General features: G+C 40.8%; 1 protein-coding gene across 1 annotated transcript in view; it reads right to left on the minus strand.

Moving 5' to 3' along the window:
* cfap221 (cilia and flagella associated protein 221) overlaps positions 1-22553 on the minus strand; it is a 200030-nt gene that overhangs the window by 110168 nt on the left and 67309 nt on the right. The window contains exons 3-7 of the mRNA XM_063052456.1: positions 19492-19592; positions 15232-15318; positions 8323-8418; positions 3535-3635; positions 106-209 (exon numbers count right to left, since the gene is read on the minus strand). Coding sequence (XP_062908526.1) covers positions 106-209; positions 3535-3635; positions 8323-8418; positions 15232-15318; positions 19492-19592 — 489 coding nt within the window. The remainder of the gene's footprint in view (positions 1-105; positions 210-3534; positions 3636-8322; positions 8419-15231; positions 15319-19491; positions 19593-22553) is intronic.

Here is a 22553-nt window from a genome sequence, read left to right on the forward strand (position 1 = left end):
TGTTAAACAGCGGGTGGCATTGCACATCTGGTGGGGTGATGAGGAGTGGTATTTATGGTTCAACATCCCTAGTTTGAAATGTTAAAGATTAACAATGTACCCTACCTGATGTAGGCCGAATTTTGAATGCATGATGCAGCTGTGAACAATTCAACTGAAACTCAAAATCAACCGGGCAGCTACATCGCAAAGGAATGATGATGTCTTTGCTGTAAAATTTAGTAAAGTAATATTACTAAGACTTGTGCTTTAAATAAAACACAAAGTTATACATGCTAACAGATCAATCATTGTTTTGGAAATAAAGATTATTTAAAACTATAAAGGAAAGTCAAAGCAGATCCAGTTAATCTTACAGTAAAATAAAGCAGAAACATGTTTATTATCACTGACATTTGTCATGAAAGTTTAAACATATGAGATGCTGTAGATGCTGGAAATCCACAGCAAACACAGAAAATGCTGAAGGAACTCAGCAGATCAGCAGGCATCTATGGAAATGAAAAACTGTAGATATTTTGGGCCAAGACTCTTCATCAGGACTGGAAAAGAAGGGAAGCAAAGCTAGAATGAGAAAGGATGGAATTCAAGCTAGCAAGTGATAGGTGAAGCCAGGTGGGGTAGGAAGCAAGAAGCAGGGAAGTGATCACTGGAGAAGAAGGAATCTAATAGAAAAGAAGAATGGACCATGGAAGAAAGGGAAAAAGGAGGAAGCGATAGGCAGGTAAGGAGAACTGAGAGGAGAGAAGGGAGGCACAGTGGGAAATGGAAGAAGAAGGAAGGTGGAGGGGGAAAATTACCGCAAATTAGAGAAATCATTGTTCATGCCATCGGGTTAAAGGCTGCCCAGACAGAATATGAATTGCAGTTCCTCCAACCTGAGAGCGTCCTCACTGTGGCTGTAGAGGCCATCGACTGACATTTTGGAATGGAATTGGGGACTGAAATTAAAATGGCTGGCCACTGGGAAATTCTGCTTTTTGTAGATAGAGCAAAGGAACTGAACAAAGAGGTCCCCCAATCTATGTATGTCAGGTCTCACCAATGGAGAGGCAGCATCGGGAGTAAAACATAGAAACATAGAAAATCTACAACATAATACAGGCCCTTCAGCCCACAATGCTGTGCTGAACATATACTTACTTTAGAAATTGCCTAGGGTTACCCATAGCCCTCTATTTTTCTAAGCTCCATATACCTATCCAGGAGTCTCTTAAAAGATCCTATTGTATCCACCTCCACCACCGTTGCCAGCAGCCCATTCTACGCACTCACCGCTCTCTGCGTAAAAAACTTACCCCTGACATCTCCTCTGTACCTACTTCCAAGCACCTTAAAACTGTGCCCTCTCATGTTAGCCTTTTCAGCCCTGGGAAAAAGCCTCTGACTATCCACATGATCAATGCCTCTCATCATTTTATACACCTCTGTCTGGTCAGCTCTCATCCTCTGTCGCTTCAAGGAGAAAAAGCCAAGTTCACTCAACCTATTCTCATAAGGCATGCTCCCCAATCCAGGCAACATCCTTGTACATCTCCTCTGCATTCTTTCTATAGTTTCCACATCCTTCCTGAGGTGATCAGAACTGAGCACAGTACTCCAAGTGGGGTCTGACCAGGATCCTATATAGCTGCAACATTACCTCTCGGCTCCTAAACTTAATCCCACAGTTGATGAAGGCCAATGCACCATATGGCTTCTTAATCACAGAGTCAACCTGTGCTGCAGCTTTGAGTGTCTTATGGACTCGGACCCCAAGATCCCTCTGATCCTCCACAATGCCAAGAGTTTTACCATTGATACTCTATTCTGCCATCATATTTGACCTACCAAAATGAACCACCTCACACTTATCTGGTTTGAACTCCATCTGCCACTTCTGAGCCCAGTTTTGCATCCTATTGATGTCCCGCTGTAATCTCTGCCAGCCCTCCACACTATCCACAACACCCCCAACATTTGTGTCATCAGCAAATTTACCAACCCATCTCTCCACTTCCTCATCCAGGTCAATTATAAAAATCACAAAGAGATGAAGTGGTCCCGGAACAGATCCCTGAGGCACACCACTGGTCACTGACATCCATGCAGAATATGACCCGTCTACAACCACTCTTTGCCTTCTGTGGGCAAAACAATTCTGGATCCACAAAGAAATGTCTCCTTGGATCCCATGCCTCCTTACTTTCTCAATAAGCCTTGCACGGGGCATCTTATCAAATGCCTTGCAATACACAGAGAACTACAATTTTCAATAACAATACATTAACAAAATAAATAGTGCAAAGAGAGCAAAATATTGTGGTAGTTTCATGGGTTCATGAACCATTCAGACATCTGATTGTGGAGAGGAAGAAGTTGTTCCTAAAATGCTGAGTATGCATCATCAGGCTCCTGTATCTTCTCCCTAATGCTAGTAATGAGGAGGGGCCATGTCCTGGATTAAAAATCTGATCCTAAAGAAAAAAAGACCTAGCCTGCCCAACCTCCCCCTTTTACTCAATCCTCAGGTCTTGGCAATATTCTTGCACGTCCATGTGTGATCTCAGGGTTAATTCTCCAAAATGAGTTTTGCCAAGGAACAAAGTTTGAAACATCTCACTTCACTTCAAGCAGCTTCACTGAAATTTATTTTGGGTTCCAGCTACAACGTTAAACTCTAAGTAGGATAAGGACCATCTTGCCATTAGCGACCTGACTTCTATATGTGGGGTTTCTTCCAAAACAAAAAGCATTGGTTAGCCCTTCACTGTTGCATAAGGTAACAGATGCACTATCTTGAATATTAAATATATTCCCATTTTTCCTGCCACAGAGCAATGGACAGAGAGGATATCTAGTCATACAAGTTCACACCTTTTACTATTCAGCTATCTCATCTGCTGACTACCACAGCATGAACTTAGCCATAATGATAAACTAAAAATGAACATAAATTCAGTATTCCTAGCCAAATTTATAAACACAAACAAGTTAAATATAAAAATGCCAACAAAGATTCTTGGCTTTTAGATGAGATTTTGCCTCTCCTTGGTATTCCTATACAAAACTACCATGGCAGTTCTAAAAGACAGGTAGAAAGCAGCAGAATGTACTGCCATAAAGTTGCTGTTGATGACTTTAATCTTCACATAGCTTTGAGAAATCTATTTGGTAAAGTAGTTGTAATGGGGAATGCATAGAATGTATTCAGGACAGAGTCTATATAAAGCGCTGGTGAGGTCCCATTTGGAGTATTGTGCATGGGGTTGAATGGGATACGGGATCAGCCATGATGAAATGGTGGAGCAGATTCAATGGGCTAAGTGGACTAATTCTGCTCTTGTATCTTATGGTCTTATACTGCATGTCAATCACTTAACACGTTATGATATATAACATCCGCATCTAGATGTAATGCTAAAAAAGTAAGAAAGGTAGACATTATTATTCCAATATATCTATAGGTACAACACAAAGAACATAAAATTCAATAATTAGTAAAGAAATAGTAAAGACCTTCAAAAATAGAAAAAAGTAATTATATAATCTTACCTTTGCCCAAGAGGGACATCAGTTATATTTATGTGAGCAGGAAAATCCACTATGTTTGCAACAGGATATGCATGTATAGGAATGAGTAGTGTTTCATCTTCCTGCAAAAATATGAATGTTAAAAATTAAAATGAGGAAAAAAATGTACCCAGAAAATAGTGGCAATCAAACAGACCTTAGAGAAATTATCAGTTTTTGAAGAATAACAGTATAAAATTAAAAGCAAATTTGGGGTTTACGCATAAGCATAGTTTAGCCAGAAAATCCTCAAAACTGACAGTTATCTAGTTAACAATCTCATGACCTGCTCTCAGACAATAACAAGAAATCGGTTCTATTAATCAAAATTTAAGAAAAGAATAAGCTGAGTTTACTTCTAACTGCTCCCCACAGGTTACGGTTTTTGCATAAGATCTTGAGTTTCTAATAGGATATGAATTACTAGTTACTGCTTAGCAAATTCCTGGCACAAAACTGGTAAATTTATGTGTGGTTTGTAACTCAATCAGCTAAGAATTACAAATTCTAATTTATTTCAAAAAATATTTTATATGCTTTAAATTACACACATCTGATATTTTAATTTTCACCATATATACAACTGATCTTTCATTTCTAAATCCTGGTAAAATACTTAATATACAAGCTACCAGTTATGTTATTTCTTTCCTATTCGAACTGAATCTGACACTAACTAACATCTGAACATCCGAGTGTTTGACTACAAAATATACTGGATATGTCTGCACACTTCCTCATTATCAGCGTCTTGGCCCATTGCTTTGTAGCTGACTGCAACATCTAATCTAGTAACATACCATGAATCTATGCATTTGATCTGAGAATTTCTTCTGTTACAGTTTGTCACAGAGAATGAAGTAAATTCAACCAATCAGGAATAAGATTATCAGGACTATTGTTTAGGGATAACTATATACAGTTATTTGTTTCACTTTAGTACTCTTTTCTTGCTGCAAACAGACTCAAGGTCCTCTATTACCTATCCAAAAGAGTTTGCATAGTGACAATGGCACAGAACAAGAATATTTATAAATCCACACACTGTTTCACTGCTGATATTCACAGCTAAATTTAATAAGTTCCTCGACTCACTAACGGAGCACTAAGACTCTTCTTAAGCTTTGAGGAGCACTTAGCCAAGCACAAGAACAGGTACAGAGTGGAGAGATAGACAGACAGATGAGCAGATTAAACTGTGTTTGACACGGACAGTGTGGGCCGAAAGGCCTGTTCCTACTCTGTCCTGTTTTGTGTTCTATGTTTGTTTGCTATCAGCTGATAAATGGTGCCAAGCTCAGAAGGTACAGAATTACTTCCTGAAAGTGCTCACAAGCTCCAGAAATCAGGAAACAAGATAAATGACCAACTCCCTGATTATAGTATTATTTTTACATCTGTACATTCCAAAATCATTATCTGCTAATGCAGAATTGACAGTTAATTGACCTGTAATACATGGCATACTGGCTATATTCGAATGGTAAACAAAGAAGTTAACTGCAAAGGGTGAGCATGACCAATTGCCAGTCAAAAGATGATCACAATAATACTTCCAACAATCTTCTCCAGGTAAGTCTGTACCCACTGATCCCTACAATAATTTTCCATTGTCCTTGTATAATGTTTCAGTCTTTACCAAATTCTGATAGCGAATTCAAAGATTCAAAGTATATAGGTATGCAGTATACAACCCTGAGATTTGGCTTTCCACAGACAGCCATGAAACAAAATAATACCATGGAAGTTTTCTCTAGGAAGAGGTACAGTTGGCATTTCGGGCCGAGATCCTTCGTCAGGATGAAGGGTCTCGGCCCAAAACGCCGACTGTACCTCTCCCTAGAGATGCTGCCTGGCCTGCTGCGTTCACCAGCAACTTTGATGTGTGTTGCTTGAATTTCCAGCATCTGGAGAAATCCTCGTGTTTACCATGGAAGTTTTCGTCTTTTTTCCCAGTCCCGATGAAGGGTCTTGGCCCAAAATGTCAACTGTCTATTCTTTTCCATAGATGCTACCTAGCTGCAGAGTTCTTCCAGTATTTTGTGTCTGCTGCTTGGATTCCTAGCACCTGCAGATTTTCTTGTCTTTGTAACACCATGGAACCCATTCAAAGAAAACATCAAACACCCAAAACGCAAATAAAGAACAAATCACACAAACAGCGAAAAACATAGAATATAAAACATCCAACCACAGAGTCACTGAAACAGTCGAGGAGTGCTCAGTTTAGTTCAATTTAGCACTATGTCATTTGCTGACTGTGGCCGCAGAGCCACTACATTGCAATCAAAATTGCACAAAATAGCAACCAAAAAAAGCGGAAAGTAACCAGAAACCTGAAACACATAACAACATGAACTAGTGTCCAATCCATAACCTGCATCAATTAAACCTTTCCCAAGACCCAAGATTCCAGCACTAGTGAGTGAGAGGGAGAGATCTGGTCAAATGTAGGCCCCCTCCTCCAGCTTAGTCGTAGAATCATATTTGAAAGAAATAGAAGTAAAAGAAGTAATTTCATGAACAGTCTGAAAGACATCGCCATTGGTTATGCTGTTTGCAGGCACCATCTTCTTCAGCACATTCTCCACAACTCCTGTTAGTGCACCATCCATTCCATGAAATGAGTGTTAATTCTTCAAAGTTCTCCTTTTGCTTTATAAAATACCAGACGTTGTATTGTACTTACTTTTACAACTCACTAATTCAACCAAACATCCATAGTTATGATAAGAAACGTCTTCATTTATTTTGCCTGAACAATGATATTCTAATAGACTAAGTCAGAGAGCTGTACAGCAGAGGAACAGACCCTTCAGCCATGAATTCTGCATGGAATTTTATTCTCACCAGTTTCCCATCAACTCCTACAGATTCTATCTCTCATCTCAGGACAATTTACACCAGCTAATTAACCTATAAACCCAAACATTTTGAAATGTGGGTAGAAAATGGAACACCTGGACGAAACTCAATGTCACAGGGAAAATGTGCACGATACACAGATGGCACCAGAGATCACAATTAAAGTTCAAAGTTCAATGCAAATTTATTATCAAAGTTCATATATATCACCGTCTCCAACCCTGAGATTCATTTTCTTGCAGGCATTCACAGTCAATACAAGAAACACAATAGAATCAATGAAAGACCACACCCAACAGGACAGGCAAACAAGAAGAAAGGAAAATAAATAAATAAGCAATCAATTTCAATAACATGAGATGAAGAGTCCTTGAAAGTGAGTCCATAGGCTGAGGGAACAGTTCAGTGATGGGGTGAGTGAAGTTGAGTAAAGTTATCCCCTCTGGTTGAAGAATCTGATGGGTGAGGGGTAGTAACTGTTCCTGGACCTGGTGATGTGGGTCCTGAGGCTTCTGTATCTTCCTCCTGATGGAAGAAGAGAGAAGAGACCATGGCCTTGATGATGCTGGCTGCTTTCCTACGATAGTGCTCCTTGCAGATGTGCTCAATGATGGGGAAGGCTTTACCCACGATGGACTGAGTTGTACCCACAAACATGAGAAAATAAGGAATACATAAACACCAGTGCTGAAGAAGGGTTGCGGCCTGAAACGTTGACTGTTTTGTTTCTTCCGTAGTTGCTGCTTGGCCTGTTGAGTTCCTCCAGCATTTTGTGAGTGTTACTTTGGGTTGTATCCACAACATTTTGTAGGCATCTTTGCTCAAGGTCATTGGTGCTTCCATACCAGTTTGTGATGCAGGCAGTCAGTACATTCTTCACTACACATCTATAGAAGTTTGTCAAAGTTTCAGATGACATGCTGAATCTATGCAAACTTTGAAGAAAGTAGAAGTGCTTTCTTCACAATTGCACTTATGTGCTGGACCCAAGACTGATCCTGACAACAAAGACTCTACACTTCTGATTTCCTGAAGAGAACTGGCTTACAGACCTCCAGTTTCCTCCTCCTGAAGTCAATAATCAGCTTCACAGTCTTGCTGACATTGACAAAGAGGTTGTTGTTGTGGCACCACTCTGGCAGATTTTCAATCTCCCTGATTTGTCACCACTTTTGATTTGGCCAATGATAGTGGTGTTGTCAGCAGATTTAAATATGGCATTGGAGCTGGGCTTAGCCACACGGTCATAAATTTAAAGCGAGTAGAACATGGGGCTAAGCACACAGCCTTGTAGTACACCTGTGCTGATGGAGATTGTGGAGGAGGTGTTGTTGCTAATCCGAACTGACTGAAGTCTGCAAGTGAGGAAATCGAGGATCCAGTTGCAGAAGGATGTATCGATGCCTATGCCTTGAGCTTATTGATTAGTTTCGAGAGGATAATAGTATTGAATGCCAAACAGCAGTCAATGCAGAGCATCCTGATGTATGTGTCTTAGCTGTCAAGATGTTTCAGGGTTGAGAGAAGAGCAAATGAAATGGTAACTACTGTTGACCTGTTGTGACAGGACTGAAGGCACATTGGAGAGGATCCAAGTCACTTCTAAAGGAAGAGTTGACATGTTTCATCAACAATCTTTGACTAAACTTAGAACATTAGAGCTGCACCACTCTGCTCCCTGTTATGATGTATAGGCATTGCTGTATTGAATAATTTTGTGTTTCACAAACACAATTCAATTATTATATGCAGGAAGGGCAAGCCAAAAAGAAAGTATCTACAAGCATGCACACATAAAAATTGCTGGTGAACGCAGCAGGCCAGGCAGCATTCTATCCAAGGAGCAGTCACTCCAAAAGGCACCTTGCACAACAGCCATTACTGGGAAACAACTTAAAGACTTACCTTACAATGAATGCGAATGCAGTCATAATAATATCGCCATTCATTAGGGCAGAAATCAACTGTAACTATTAATGATATTCCAGGCACCAAGTGATTCTGCATGATAAATTACAAAATTAATTACTTCCTCAAAAATATAATACATATTTAAAATATAATGTACAGTAAAACTCCTGTTAATGTGGCACTCAAAGGAATTTGGTGGTGCTGGATATTATTCCTATTAATATGCCAACATATTTTTAAATTGCATAACAAGTTCTCCAAAAAAGCCTGTTGAATTTTAAGGGAGCACAGTAAACAGCCACCTAGCTTTCACCAAAACTTCGCATTTCCACTTCTCCTTGTATTCATCATCATCATGTGCCATGTCATATGACGTGGACGATCATGGTCTTTCCGTGACTATGATTGTTCTTCGCAATTTTTTCCTTATAAGTGGTCTGCCATTGCTTTCCTCTGGGCAATGTACTTACAAATCAGGTGACACCAACCACTCTCAATACGCTTCGGAGATCATCTGCCTGGCATCAGTGGTCACATAACCAGTACTTGTGACAGGCACCAGCTGCTCATACTACCATCCACCAGAATCCGAAACAGGTTTATTATCACTGGCACATGACATGAAATTTGTTAACTGAGCAGCAGCAGTTCAATACAATACATAATGTAGAAGAAAAAATAAATAAATAAAATAATAATTATTATAAATAAGTAAATCAATTACAGTATACATATATTGAATAGATTAAAAAATGTGCAAAAAATAGAACCACTTTATATTTAAAAAGTGAGCTAGTGTCCCAGAGTTCAATGTCCATATAGGAATCGGATGGCAGAGGGGAAGAAGCGTTTCCTGAATCGCTGAGTGTGTGCCTTCAGGCTTCTGTACCTTTTACCTGATGGTAACAGTGAGAAAAGGGCATGCCCTGGGTGCTGGAGGTCCATAATAATGGATGCTGCCTTTCGGAGACACTGCTCCCTGAAGATGTCCTGGGTACTTTGTAGGCTAGTACCCAAAATGCAGCTGATTGGATTTACAACCCTTTGCAGCTTCTTTCGGTCCTGTGCAATAGCGACCCCCCCACCCCACATACCAGACAGTGATGCAGGCTGTCAGAATGCTCTCCACGGTATAGCTATATAAGTTTTTGGGTGTATTTGTTGACACTTCAAATCTCTTCAAACTCCTAATGAAGTATAGCCACTGTCTTACCTTCTTTATAACGATATCCATTTTTTAAAAGTATATAAAGGGTAAAAGAGAGTCGAGGGTAGATATAGGATCAACACAAAATGACACTGGAGATATTGTAATGAAAGATGCAGAAATGGCAGAGGAACTGAATGCGTATTTTGCATCAGTCTTTACAGTGTAAGATGTCTGTAGTATACCGGACATTCAAGAGTGTCAGGGAAGTGAAGTTTGTGCAGTGAAAATTACGACTGGGAAGATACTCAGGAAGCTGAATGGTTTGAGGGTGGATAAAACTCCTGGACCTGATGGAATGCACCCTTGGGTTCTGAAGGAAGTAGCTGGAGAGATTGCGGAGGCATTAATGGTGATCTTTCAAGAATCGATAGATTCCGGCATTGTACCGGATGACTGGAAAATTGCAAATGTTATTCCACTATTTAAGAAGGGTGGGAGGCAGCAGAAGGGAAACTATAGACCTGTTAGCCTGACATCAGTGGTTGGGAAGTTGTTGGAATCGATTGTTAGGGATGAGATTACGGAGTACCTGGAGGCACATGATAAGATAGGACGAAGCCAGCATAGTTTCCTGAAAGGAAAGTCCTGCCTGACAAACCTAATGCAATTTTTTGAGGAAATTATAAGCAGGGTAGATGAAGGAGATGCACTGGACATGGTGTACTTGTATTTTCAGAAGGCCTTTGACAAGGTGCTGCACATGAGGCTGCTTAGCAAGATAAGAGACCATGGAATTACAGGGAAATTACAAGCGTGGGTGGAGCATTGGCTGGTCGGCAGAAAACAGAGAGTGGCAATAAAGGGATCCTATTCTGGCTCGCTGCCGGCTACCAGTGGAGTTCCACAGGGGTCAGTGTTGGGACCGCTGCTGTTTACAATGTATGTCAATGATTTGGACTATGGTACCAATGGATTTGTGGCTAAATTTGATGCTGATACAAAAATAAGTGGAGGAGCGGGTAGTGTTGAGGAAACAGAGAGCCTGCAAAGAGACTTAGATAGTTTAGGGGAATGGGCAAAGAAGTGGCAAATGAAATACAAATACAGTATTAGAAAGTGTGTAGGCGTGCGCTTTGGTGGAAGAATTAAACGGGCAGACTGTTATTTAGATGGAGAGAGAACTGAAAATGCAGAGATGCAAAGGGATTTGGGAGTCCTTATGCAAGATACCCTAAAGGTTAACCTCCAGGTTGAGTCGGTTGTGAAGAAGGCAAATGCAATGTTGGCATTCATTTCTAGGGGTAGAGAATAAAAGAGCAGGGATGTGATGTTGAGGCTTTATGAGGTACTCGTGAGACCACACTTGGGGTATTGTGTGCAGTTTTGGGCTCCTTATTTTAGAAAGGATATACTGACATTGGAGAGGATTCAAAGAAGATTCATGAGGATGATTCCAGGAACGAAAGGGTTACCATATGAGGAATGTCTGGCAGCTCTTGGGCTGTATTCCCTGGAGTTCAGGAGATTGAGGGGGGATCTCAAAGAAACATTCAGAATGTTAAAAGGCCTGAACAGATTAGATATGGCAAAGTTATTTCCCATGGTAGGGGATTCTAGGACAAGAGGGCATGACTTCAGGATTGAAGGTTGTCCTTTTAGAACTGAGATGCGGAGAAATTACTTTAGTCAGAGGGCGGTAAATCTGTGGATTTTGTTGCCACGAGCGGCTGGGGAGGCTAAGTCATTGGGTGTATTTAAGGCAGAGATAGATAGGTTCATGATTTGCCCGGGCATCAAAGGGTATGAGGAGAAGGCAGGGGAGTGGGGATGACTGTAAAAATTGGATCAGCCCATGATCAGCTTACGAAAGCTTCAAAAATCTAGGTAATGATAGAGATCTAGAAGATTATAAGGCTAGCCGGAAGGAGCTTAAAAATTACATCAGGAGAGCCAGAAGGGGCCATGAGAAGGCCTTGGTGCACAGGATAAAGGAAAACCCCCAAGGCATTCTACAAGTATGTGAAAAGCAAGAGGATAAGACGTGAGAGAATAGGAGCAATCAACTGTGACAGTTGAAAAGTGTGTATGGAACCAGAGGAGATAGCAGAGGTACTTAATGAATACTTTGTTTCAGTACTCACTACAGAAAAGATGTAGGGATGACTTACAGCGGACTGAAAAGCTTGAGCATGTAGATATTAAGAAAGAGGATGTGCTGTAGCTTTTGGAATGCACCAAGTTGGATAAGTCACCGGGACCAGACAAGATGTACCCCAGGCTACTGTGGGAAGTAAGGGAGGAGACTGCTGAGCCTCTGGCGATGTTCTTTGATTATCAATGGGGACATAAAATATAGAAACATGGAAAATCTACAGCACAATACAGGCCTTTCAGCCTACAAAGTCGTGCCGAAAATGTCCCTACCTTAGAAATTACTAGGGTTATCCATAGCCCTCTATTTTTCTAAGCTCCATGTACCTATCCGAAAGTCTCTTAAAAGACCCTATCGTTTCCGCCTCCACCACCGCCGCCTTGCAGCCCATTCCACATACTCACCACTCTTTGCATAAAAAACTTATCCCTGACATCTCCTCTGTACCTACTCCCCAGCACCTTAAACTTGTGTCCTCCTGTGGCAGCCATTTCAGCCCTGGGAAAATGCCTCTGACTATCCACACAATCAATGCCTCTCATCATCTTATACACCTCTATCAGGTAACCTCTCCTCAGCACACTTTCTATGGCTTCCACATCCTTCCTTTAGTGAAGTGACCAGAACTGAGCACAGTACTCCAAGTGGGAGAGGTTCCGGAGGATTGGAGGGTTACGGATGTTGTTCCCTTATTCAAGAAAGGGAGTAGAGGTAACCCAGGAAATTACAGGCCAGTGAGTCTTACTTCAGTGATTGCTAAGTTGATGGAAAAATCCTGAGAGGCAGAATTTATGAACATTTGGAGAGACATAATATGATTAGGAATAGTCAGCATGGCTTTGTGAAAGGCAGGTCATGCATTATAAGCCTGATTGAATTTTTTGAGGATGTGATTAAACATATTGATGAAGCTAGATCAGTAGATGTAGTGTATATGGATTTCAGCAAGGCACTTGATAAGGTACCCCATGCAAGGCTTATTGAGAAAGTAAGGTGCATGGAATCCAAGGGGACATTGCTTTGTGGATCCAGAATTGGCTTGCCCACAGAACGCAAAGAGTAGTTGTAGACAGGTCATATTCTGCATGGAGGTTGGTGACCAGTGGTGTGCCTCAGGGATCTGTTCTGGGACCCCTACTCTTGGTGATTTTTATAAATGACCTGGATGAAGAAGTGGAGGGATGGGTTAGTGAATTTGCTGATGACACAAAGGTTGGGGGTGTTGTGGATAGTGTGGAGGGCTGTCAGAGGTTACAGCGGGACATCAATAGGATGCAAAACTGGGCTGAGAAGTGGCAGATGGAGTTCAACCCAGATAAGTGTGAAGTGGTTCATTTTGGAAGGTCAAATATGATGGCAGAATATAGTATTAATGGTAAGACTCTCGGCAGTATGGAGGATCAGAGGGATCTTGGGGTCTGAGTCCATCGGACACTCAAAGCTGCTGCGCAGGCTGACTCTGTGATTAAGAAGGCATACAGTGCATTTGCTTTCATCAATCGTGGGATTGAGTTTAGGAGCCGAGAGGTAATGTTGCAGGTATATAGGACCCTGGTCAGATTCCACTTGGAGTACTGTGTTCTGGTCCCTCACTACAGGAAGGATGTGGAAACCATAGAAAGGGTGCAGAGGGGATTTAAAAGAATGTTGCCTGGATTGGGGAGCATGCCTTATGAGAATAGGTTGAGTGAACTCGGTCTTTTCTTCTTGGAGTGACGGAGGATGAGAGGTGACCTGATAGAGGTGTGTAAGATGATGAGAGGCATTGATCGTATGGATAGTCAGAGTCATTTTCCCAGGGCTGAAATGGCTAAAATGAGAAGGCACATTTTTAAGGTGCTTGGAAGTAGGTACAGAGATGTCAGGGGTAAGTTTTTTAACACAGAGAGTGGTGAATGCATGGAATGGGCTGCCGGCGACGGTGGTGGAGTTGGATATGATAGGGTCTTTTAAGAGACTCCTAGATAGGTACATGGAGCTTAGAAAAATAGAGGGCTATGGGTAACCCTAGGTAATTTCTCAGGTAAGGACATGTTTGGCACAGCTTTGTGGGCTGAAGCACCTGTATGGTGCTGTAGGTTTTCTATATTTCTATGTTTCTATGATTGAATGGCAGAGCAGACTCGATGGGCGGAATGGCCTACTTCTGTTCCTATATCTTATGGCCTTTTGGTCTTACGTCGATATGTACGGACCAGTTTAGATCCTCAGAGATCTTGAAGCTGCTCACTCTCTCCACTTCTGATCCCTCTATGAGGATTGGTATGTGTTCCTTCGCCTTACCCTTCCTGAAGTTAACAATCTGATCTTTTGTCTTACTGACGTTGAGTGCCAGGTTGTTGCTGCAGCACCATTCCACTAGTTGGTATATCTCACTCCTGTATGCCCTCTCATCACCACCTGAGATTATACCAACAATGGTTCTATCGTCATCAACTTTATAGATGGTATTTGAGCTATGCCAAGCCACACAGTCATGGGTATATAGAGGATACAGCAGTGGGCTGAGCACACACCCCTGAGGTGCGCCAGTGTTGATCATCAGAGAGGAGGATATGTTATCACCAATCTGCACAGATTGTGGTCTTCCAGTTAGGAAGTTGAGGATCCAATTGCAGAGGGAGGTACAGAGGCCCAGGTTCTGCAACTTCTCAATCAGGATTGTGGGAATGATGGTATTAATTGCTGAGCTATAGTCAATGAACTGCACCCTGACATAGGTGTTTGTGTTGTCCAGGTGGTCTAAAGCCGTATGAAGAGCTATTGAGATTATGGCTGCGGTTGACCTATTGTGGCGATAGGCAAATTGCAATGGGTCCAGGTCCTTGCTGAGGCAGGAGTTCAGTCTAGTCATGACCAACTTCTCAAAGCATTTCATCACTGTCAATGTGAGTGTTACTGGGCAATAGTCATTAAGGCAGCTCATGTTATTCTTCTTAGGCACTGGTATAATTGTTGCCTTTTTGAAGTAAGTGGGAACTTCCGCCCATAGCAGCGAGAGGTTGAAAATGTCCTTGAATACTCCTGCTTGTTGATTGGCACAGGTTTTCAGAGCCTTACCGGGTACTCCATCAGGACCTTCCGCCTTGCGAGGGTTCACTCTCTTTAAAGACTGCCTAACATCGACCTCTGAAACAGAGATCACAGGGTCGTCAGGTGCACCACCTGCTCCCAGGGCTTCACGTGACCCTGATCGGGGGGCAACTAAGCAGGTGCTACACCTTGTTCAAAGGTGACCCGAACGCTAGCAGAGGGGAAGGAGGGCCTTACATATCTCCACCCTGCCACCCCCTCCTTGCATTACAACAGTTATTACTACTATCTCAAATCCAACAGGAGCTTGCTGGAGATGTAATTAGAAAGCAAGGGTGCTAGATGTTTTATTGACGATTATTTTTCATTTCAGTACGCTAAGACAAATATAAAGGAAAATAAATAGTATACAGACACAACTAAAGTGGTTATTAGGCTAATACAGGCAAAAACAACCATTGATCTCAAACTGAGTAAAGATCAGTTCAATCCAAGGAGGAAAATTAATCTTACTTGATCTCTTTTCTGTCTGCTTCGCACAAAACAAAAAGGTTAACAAAGTACTTACCTTTTTGGTATATTTAATTTGGAACTTTTTTGTCTGAGGAGGTAGAATATGAACATTTGTCACTACTGTAGAAATATTGACCAGCTTCTGCAAAGAAACAATTTAAAATTTATATATTTAATTTAAATAAACATTAAACATCATGCCATATTTTTGCTTTAGTTTTGAACAAATGAACGTTTTATTTCAGTCTGTAAATAAATGCAAGATTATTTAACATTATCAGGCAGCATCTATGGAAAAGAGTACAGTCGATGTTTCAGGCCGAGACCCTTCAGCAGGAGGGTCTCATCCCGAAACGTCAACTGTAGTCCTGCCAAATGGTCTTGGGCCAAAACATCGACTGTACTCTTTTCCATAGATGCTACCTGACCTGCTGAGTTCCTCCAGCACTTCATGGGTGTTGCTTGGATTTCCAGCATCTGCAGATTATCTCTTACTTATCATTATCCATCGCTAAACATTGAAATGAGCTTTTCCTTAAGATGAATAGTTGGCACCTTTGTTCATGAAAATCACTTGAAATCACTAATATGAATTTCAGACTTTAATGTTTATTCTCATTGTAAAGGCCCTTGAAAATTAAAGGCCTTATTGAAAGAGGTCCAATTCTCTAAATTAGAGCAGATAGCAAATGTTCTTAAAAGAACTCAGTGAATGAGTTTTAAATTTTTTTTAAACATATTGCATGTTACAACCATTATAATATTTCTTATAATGCAATCTCAGAAGTAAATATCATCTGTTATTATATAATTCACTGAATAACTTAAGATTATTCTTAAATCTAATTTAGCAATCTTACACATAGTTACCAATTAATGTTATTTTAATACTATTTAACTTTTATCAATGTTATTTGAAAAATTGATCAATTAATGGCATGTGATACCAATGGCTGGGAGTGCTGGACATAGGATAGGCCTTTGACAAAATAACATTCTTGCAGCAGAGCTGAAGGCTAGTTCATTACTGTTTCAGTGCAATTATAACAACTGCAACTACCAAACTTCGTGGACAATTGTCTAGGTTAGGGGTCCCCAACCTTTTGCGCACAACGGACCGGTTTAATATCGACAATATTCTTCCGGACTGGGCGACGGGGGAGGGATGGGGGGGTGTTGTTCAAATTCAACAGTGCATGACAGGGAATGAGGAAAGGTGCAGCAGACTCATATTGCTTCATATCGCCAAATCATATCGTTTCCTCGCAGCCCGGTAGCACATGCTTTGCGGCCCGGTGGTTGGGGACCACTGGTCTAGGTTATGCACTACACAGAAAAGGTAGAGCAAATTCAACTCATATAATTATTTCCCCATTAAATTATTTTCAGTCAAAAATTAATCAATGGATCATCAACAGGGCTATCAAGTGAATGTACCATAATTGTGTTCAGTGATGTTAGGTTTGGATTTTCAGACCCCACCACAACCTTAGTCCAAATATGAAGAGATCACTTCTGGAAGGTAAAGTAAAAATTTTGACCTTGATGTCAAAGCAGCATTTGTGTTTGACACAAACACGAGGATGACTGTGTGTGGCAATAAACGAAGTACTAACAACACTGAAATCTATGGTAATTGTGGGCTTGTTACTCACTGGTTGGAGTCAATGTGCATACAACTGAAGATGGTTGTGATTTCTGGAGGTCAAGCCCATGATAGGAGTTTGTCAAAGATTCAAAGTACGTTTATTTTCGAACTATGAATGCAGTACACAATTGTGACAGTTATCTTCCATCAGATAGCCACGAAACAAAAAAAAACACCATGAAACCCATTCAAAGAAAACATCAAACACTCAACATGCAAAGTAAAGAAGAAATTGTGCAAACAGCAAAAAATGAGCAAAAACACACTGAATATAAAAGATCAAACCACAAAGTCCAGGAATGTTCAGTTCAGTACAGTTATGCAATGTTTTGTGGGCATGAACATCTTCACCAGCTTTTGCTTCATAAGGACTGGTATGGTTATTTGATGGATGTTTAATTACATTCACAGCCCCCCAAAAATGAAGCAGAGGGTGCTCACACGCAGCGGCACTGCATGTATTGCAGACATGGTTTGATGAAGTGACAAGTATCACACAGTGCTGATATCTTTGATTCAATAAAGGTTTTGATCAACTGCAAATCACCAGAACACTAATAACGCAAACACGAGGAAGTCTGCAGACACTGGAAATTCAAGCAACACACATCAAAGTTGCTGGTGAATGCAGCAGGCCAGGCAGCATCTCTAGGAAGAGGTACAGTTGACATTTCGGGCCGAGACCCTTCGTCAGGACTAACTGAAAGAAGAGCTAGCGGGCAGAGTGTCAGTGTTCAGTGAAACGGTCTCCCAGTCTGCGTTGGGTCTCACCAATATATAGAAGGCCACATCGGGAGCACCGGACGCAGTATATCACCCCAGCCAACTCACAGGTGAAGTGTCGCCTCACCTGGAAGGACTGAACACCTACGCTCTGTCCGCCAGAGAAAGCAGGATCTCCCAGTGGCACACATTTTAATTCCACGTCCCATTCCCATTCTGATATGTCTATCCACGGCCTCCTCTACTGTAAAGATGAAGCCACACTCAGGCTGAGGGAACAACACCTTATATTCCGTCTGGGTAGCCTCCAACCTGATGGCATGAACATTGACTTCTCAAACTTTTGCTAATGCCCCACCTCCCCCTCGTAACCCATCTGTTATTTATTTATATACATACATTCTTTTTTTCTCTCTCTCCTTTTTCTCCCTCTGTCCCACTCACTATACCCCTTGCCCATCCTCTGGGTTTTCCCCCCGCCCTTTTCTTTCCCCCTGGGCCTCCTGTCCCATGATCCTCTCATATCCCTTTTGCCAATCAACTGTCCAGCTCTTGGCTCCATCCCTCCCCCTCCTGTCTTCTATCATTTTGGATCTCCCCCTCCCCCTCCCACTTTCAAATCTCTTACTAGCTCTTTTTTCAGTTAGTCCTGATGAAGGGTCTCGGCCCGAAACGTCGACTGTACCGCTTCCTAGAGATGCTGCCTGGCCTGCTGTGTTCACCTGCAACTTTGATGTGAAGAACATTAATAATGTGAAATTCAGCAATGATCATCACCAATAAGACAGTCAAACCACCCGCCTTCTAATTCAACAGTATTACCACTTTTTTTCCCCACAGATAACACCATGGGACAGGAAGCTTCCTAAATACAATACTTACAACTATTAGACAAGGTATGGCTATACTGAGAGGAGTGACTCACCTCCTTGTTCATCTGTAAGAACAAACACATCTGTTGAATTGTCAAATGAACGCAATTCCAATACAGCTTGACACCATTCAGGGCAAAATAGCCTGTTTGATTGGCATACCAACCAGCTTCCAAAATATTACTTCTGTCCTCTGTCAGCACAACACAGAAATGAGCTGTTTCAGCCAACCACATCCATACTGTGCTTATTGCTCATCTGGTTTTCCTCTACACGTTCTAGCTACCTGTCCAAATGCCCTTTAATTCAATTTATTTCTACCACCTACTCTGGCAGCTTGCTCCAGATAATTACCATACATTGCATGAAAACCTTATCTCTTTGTTTCTCTCCTCTCATCTTAAACCTAATCCTTCTAGTTCTAGACCTACTTTCCCTGGAGAAAAACGATTTTGAGAATTATCTTGATCTAATAAATCACTATAAGGTTACTGCTTCCTAAATTCCAAATAGAACAAGTTCAGCCTATCCAACCTTCCCTTGAAACTCTAACTCTCTATTCCAGGCAACATCCCAGTGAATCTTTTCTGCATTCTCTATTGCTACCATGTCCTTCCACTACAACATGCAATGCAGTTACCCACCCCAGCTTCGTCAGCAGGGCTTGTCAAATCTGTGACTTCTTTCAGCTTGAAGCACCATGGTAACAGGTGCACAAGAACACTGTCACTTGGAAATTTTCTTTCAACTTGCACAACATCCTGACTTGGAAATATATTGTTTTTCTTTTATCATTGGAAAGGCTATGTTCTGGAAATTCCTTAAGTATTTTCAGAGACCACAGCAGTTCAAGAAGAAAGGTTATTGTCACTTCAAGAGTAAATAAATATTGGCGATATATGCAGGCCGATTCAATAAAACCCACATCCCTATAAATTAATGAAAATATTCAAAGCATAACGTCAAAACGCATTATCACTTGCATTATCTTGATGAAATTATCCACTCTGGATGATGAAACTATCCACAATGTATAGGGAAAATGTTTCGCTAGTTTAAGTTTTCAACCTACCAGATTCTGTTGGTGATGCTTTTCTATGTCATAACCTCCAAAATGTAGAACAGCAGGGATAGCCTTAATTGTTTTGCTTTTCTGTAATGTGCTATAGATTTCTGCAAAATAAGAGTGGAAAAATAGAAAATGAAAAGTTGGCAGAAGAATATTAAATAAATTGAAGCATCATTTTAAAGAATATTCAATTTAAATTAAAGCTTCCTTCATAGACCAGATAAAATACATTTGTTTGCAAATAAGGAACTCAGTACTTTTCAGACCAGGATTGTCTAATCTTCCTGTCTGCCAAAAAACAATATAAATACCTATTAACATTGACTTCTACAATTTACTCTCAATGCATAACTGTGCTTTATACAATGTAAAATACTTGTTTTATGGAACTAATTAAGATATTTTCTAAAACTCTTTAGGAAACCAGTTGTGTATGACTGAAAACATATCCAAGTCTAAATTCCACAATTCACTACTTAACACAAAGTTGTTGTTATTTATTTGTTAGTGAAGCTATTGTTTAAAAGCAAATATGAATTTTATCCTGTAGTATGATGAGCGATTATATATGACCAATCTATTCCTATGTCCTTTCTAGTAATTTGCCAACAACATTTTTACATTGTGACTATTACTGTACTAAAACAACAAACCTATAGATCAGTTTTTGATTGTGGACAGGGATTAGGTGGATGTAAGTCAAGGCATGCAGTTAAGGCTATTAAAATGAGAGTCAGGCTTATTGTCACTTTAATATGTCTTGAATCTTATATGATTTCTTGTTCTACAACAGCAGTACAGTGCAAAGACATAAAATTGCTATAACTTTGGGAAGCATACCGGTTAACACAACACTTTACAGAACAAGTGATCTGGGTTCAATTTCTGCCATCACCTGTAAGGAGTCTGTACATTCTCCCTGTGACCTTGTGGGTTTCTTCCGGGTGCTTTGGTTTCCTTTCAAAGTCCAAAGATGTATTGGTTGGTAGGATAATTAGTCATTATAAAAATTGTCTCATAATTAGGCTAGGGTTAAATTGGTGATTTCAGGGCAGCATGGCTCGAAGGCTTGGAAGGGCCTAATCCACGTTGTATCTCAATGAACAAATAATACACAAAATAAATAGTGAAAATAAGGAATGATGTGATGTTCATGGACCATTCAGATATCTGATGACAGACAGCACAGGAATTATGCAAGTCTTTCTGTCTGGTAGAGCTAGGAAATAACTTTATATCAAACTACATGTTGCTACTAAACTTAATTAATTTTAGATGCTTTTAATATTTATGCAAATTTCTTATAAAACTGCTCAGTTCTGCAGACTGAAGAGCCTTCACAATGTTAAGTATTTCCATCTACAAATGGTGCAAATTGCGTGAAGCGTTATTATTAGCTGCACCTACCCCAAATATATTTCAGAGCATAAAAATATTAAAAATAGAAGAGCAAGTAAACCACTCTTCAGCAAGCTCACTCTGACATTTAACAACATCATGGCTGATTTTTTATTTTATTTCCAGTTACTGATTCAATCCTGATATTCTCTGACTCCCTGGATTAAAAAAAGAGTCTATTTATCTCAGTCTTGAATGCACTGAATGATAGAGCATCACTAGTCCACCGGAACAGAGAATCTAAAAGATTCACATTCTTCCAGTTAAAGATACTCTTAATTTCCTAAAGAGGGACAACTGGCGGGAGCTGAGAGAGGAAGTGGTAAAGATGGGTATGTTCACAATGTTTAAGAGGCATTTGGACAGGTTTAAGGACAGGATAGGTTTAGAGGGAGATGGGTCACACTCAGACAAATGGGACTGGCTCAGCTAGATAATTTGATGAGCTTGAATGAGTTAAACTGAAGGGCCTCCATGAATCTACAACCTGTTCAGTCCCCATAAGTGTCCACAAATTTTAGATGATCTGGAATTGTCACATGTACCAAGATACAGTGAAAAGCTGTCTTGCATACTGTTAATACAGATCTAATTGTTAGAATGCATTAAGGTAGACCAAGATAAAAGACCATAAAACATAGGAGCAGAATTAGACCATCTGGCCCATCGACTCTGCTTAGCCATTCAATCATGGCTGATATTTTTTTTTCTCCTCCTCAACCTCAGATCCTGGCCTTCTCCCCGTAACCTTTGATGCCATGTCCAATCAAGAACCTATCAATCTCTGCCTTAAGAACACCCAACGACCAGGCTTCCACTGCTGCATGTGGCAACCAATTCCACAAATTCACCACCCTTTGGCTAAAGAAATTTCTCCGCAACTCTGTTTTGAAAGGGCGCCCCTCTATCCTGAGGTTCTGCCCTCTTGTCCTAGACTCTCCCACTATGGGAAACATCCTTTCCACATCTACTCTGTCTAGGCCTTTCAACATTCGGAAGGTTTCAATTAGATCCCCCCTCATCCTTCTGAATTCCAGTGAGTACAGACACAGAGCCATCAAATGTTCATCGTATGATAACCCTTTTATTCCTGGAATCATCCTTCTGAACCTCCTCTGGACCCTCTCCAATGCCAGCACATCTTTTCTAAGATGGAGGGCCCAAAACTGTTCACAATACTCAAGGTGAGGCCTCACCAGTGCCTTATAAAGCCTCAGCATCACATCCTTGCTCTTGTATTCTAGACCTCTTGAAATGAATGCTAACATGGCATTTGCCTTCCTCATCATTGTCTCAACCTGCAGCTTAACGTTCAGGGTGTTCTACACAAGGACTCGCAAGTCCCTTTGCATCTCCCATTTTTGGATTTTCTCCCTGTTTAGAAAATAGTCTGCACATTTATTTCTGCTACCAAAGTGCATGACCATGCATTTTCCAACATTGGATTTCATTTGCCACTTTCTTGCCCATTCTCCTAATCTGTGTAAGTCCTTCTGCATCCTACCTGTTCTCTTTTTTTAAAATATAATTTTTATTGAGTTTTCAAAAAGAATACATGAAAAGATAAAATCTACCCTCCCCCCTCCCCTTAACCCTCCCCCCCCCATATATATAGTCCTACCTAAAAAGAAAAAAGAGAGAAAAAAGAAAAGAACCGCCTGGATGTG

The sequence above is a fragment of the Mobula hypostoma genome, chromosome 6 (genome assembly GCF_963921235.1).
Source record: "Mobula hypostoma chromosome 6, sMobHyp1.1, whole genome shotgun sequence".
NCBI lineage: Eukaryota > Metazoa > Chordata > Chondrichthyes > Myliobatiformes > Myliobatidae > Mobula > Mobula hypostoma.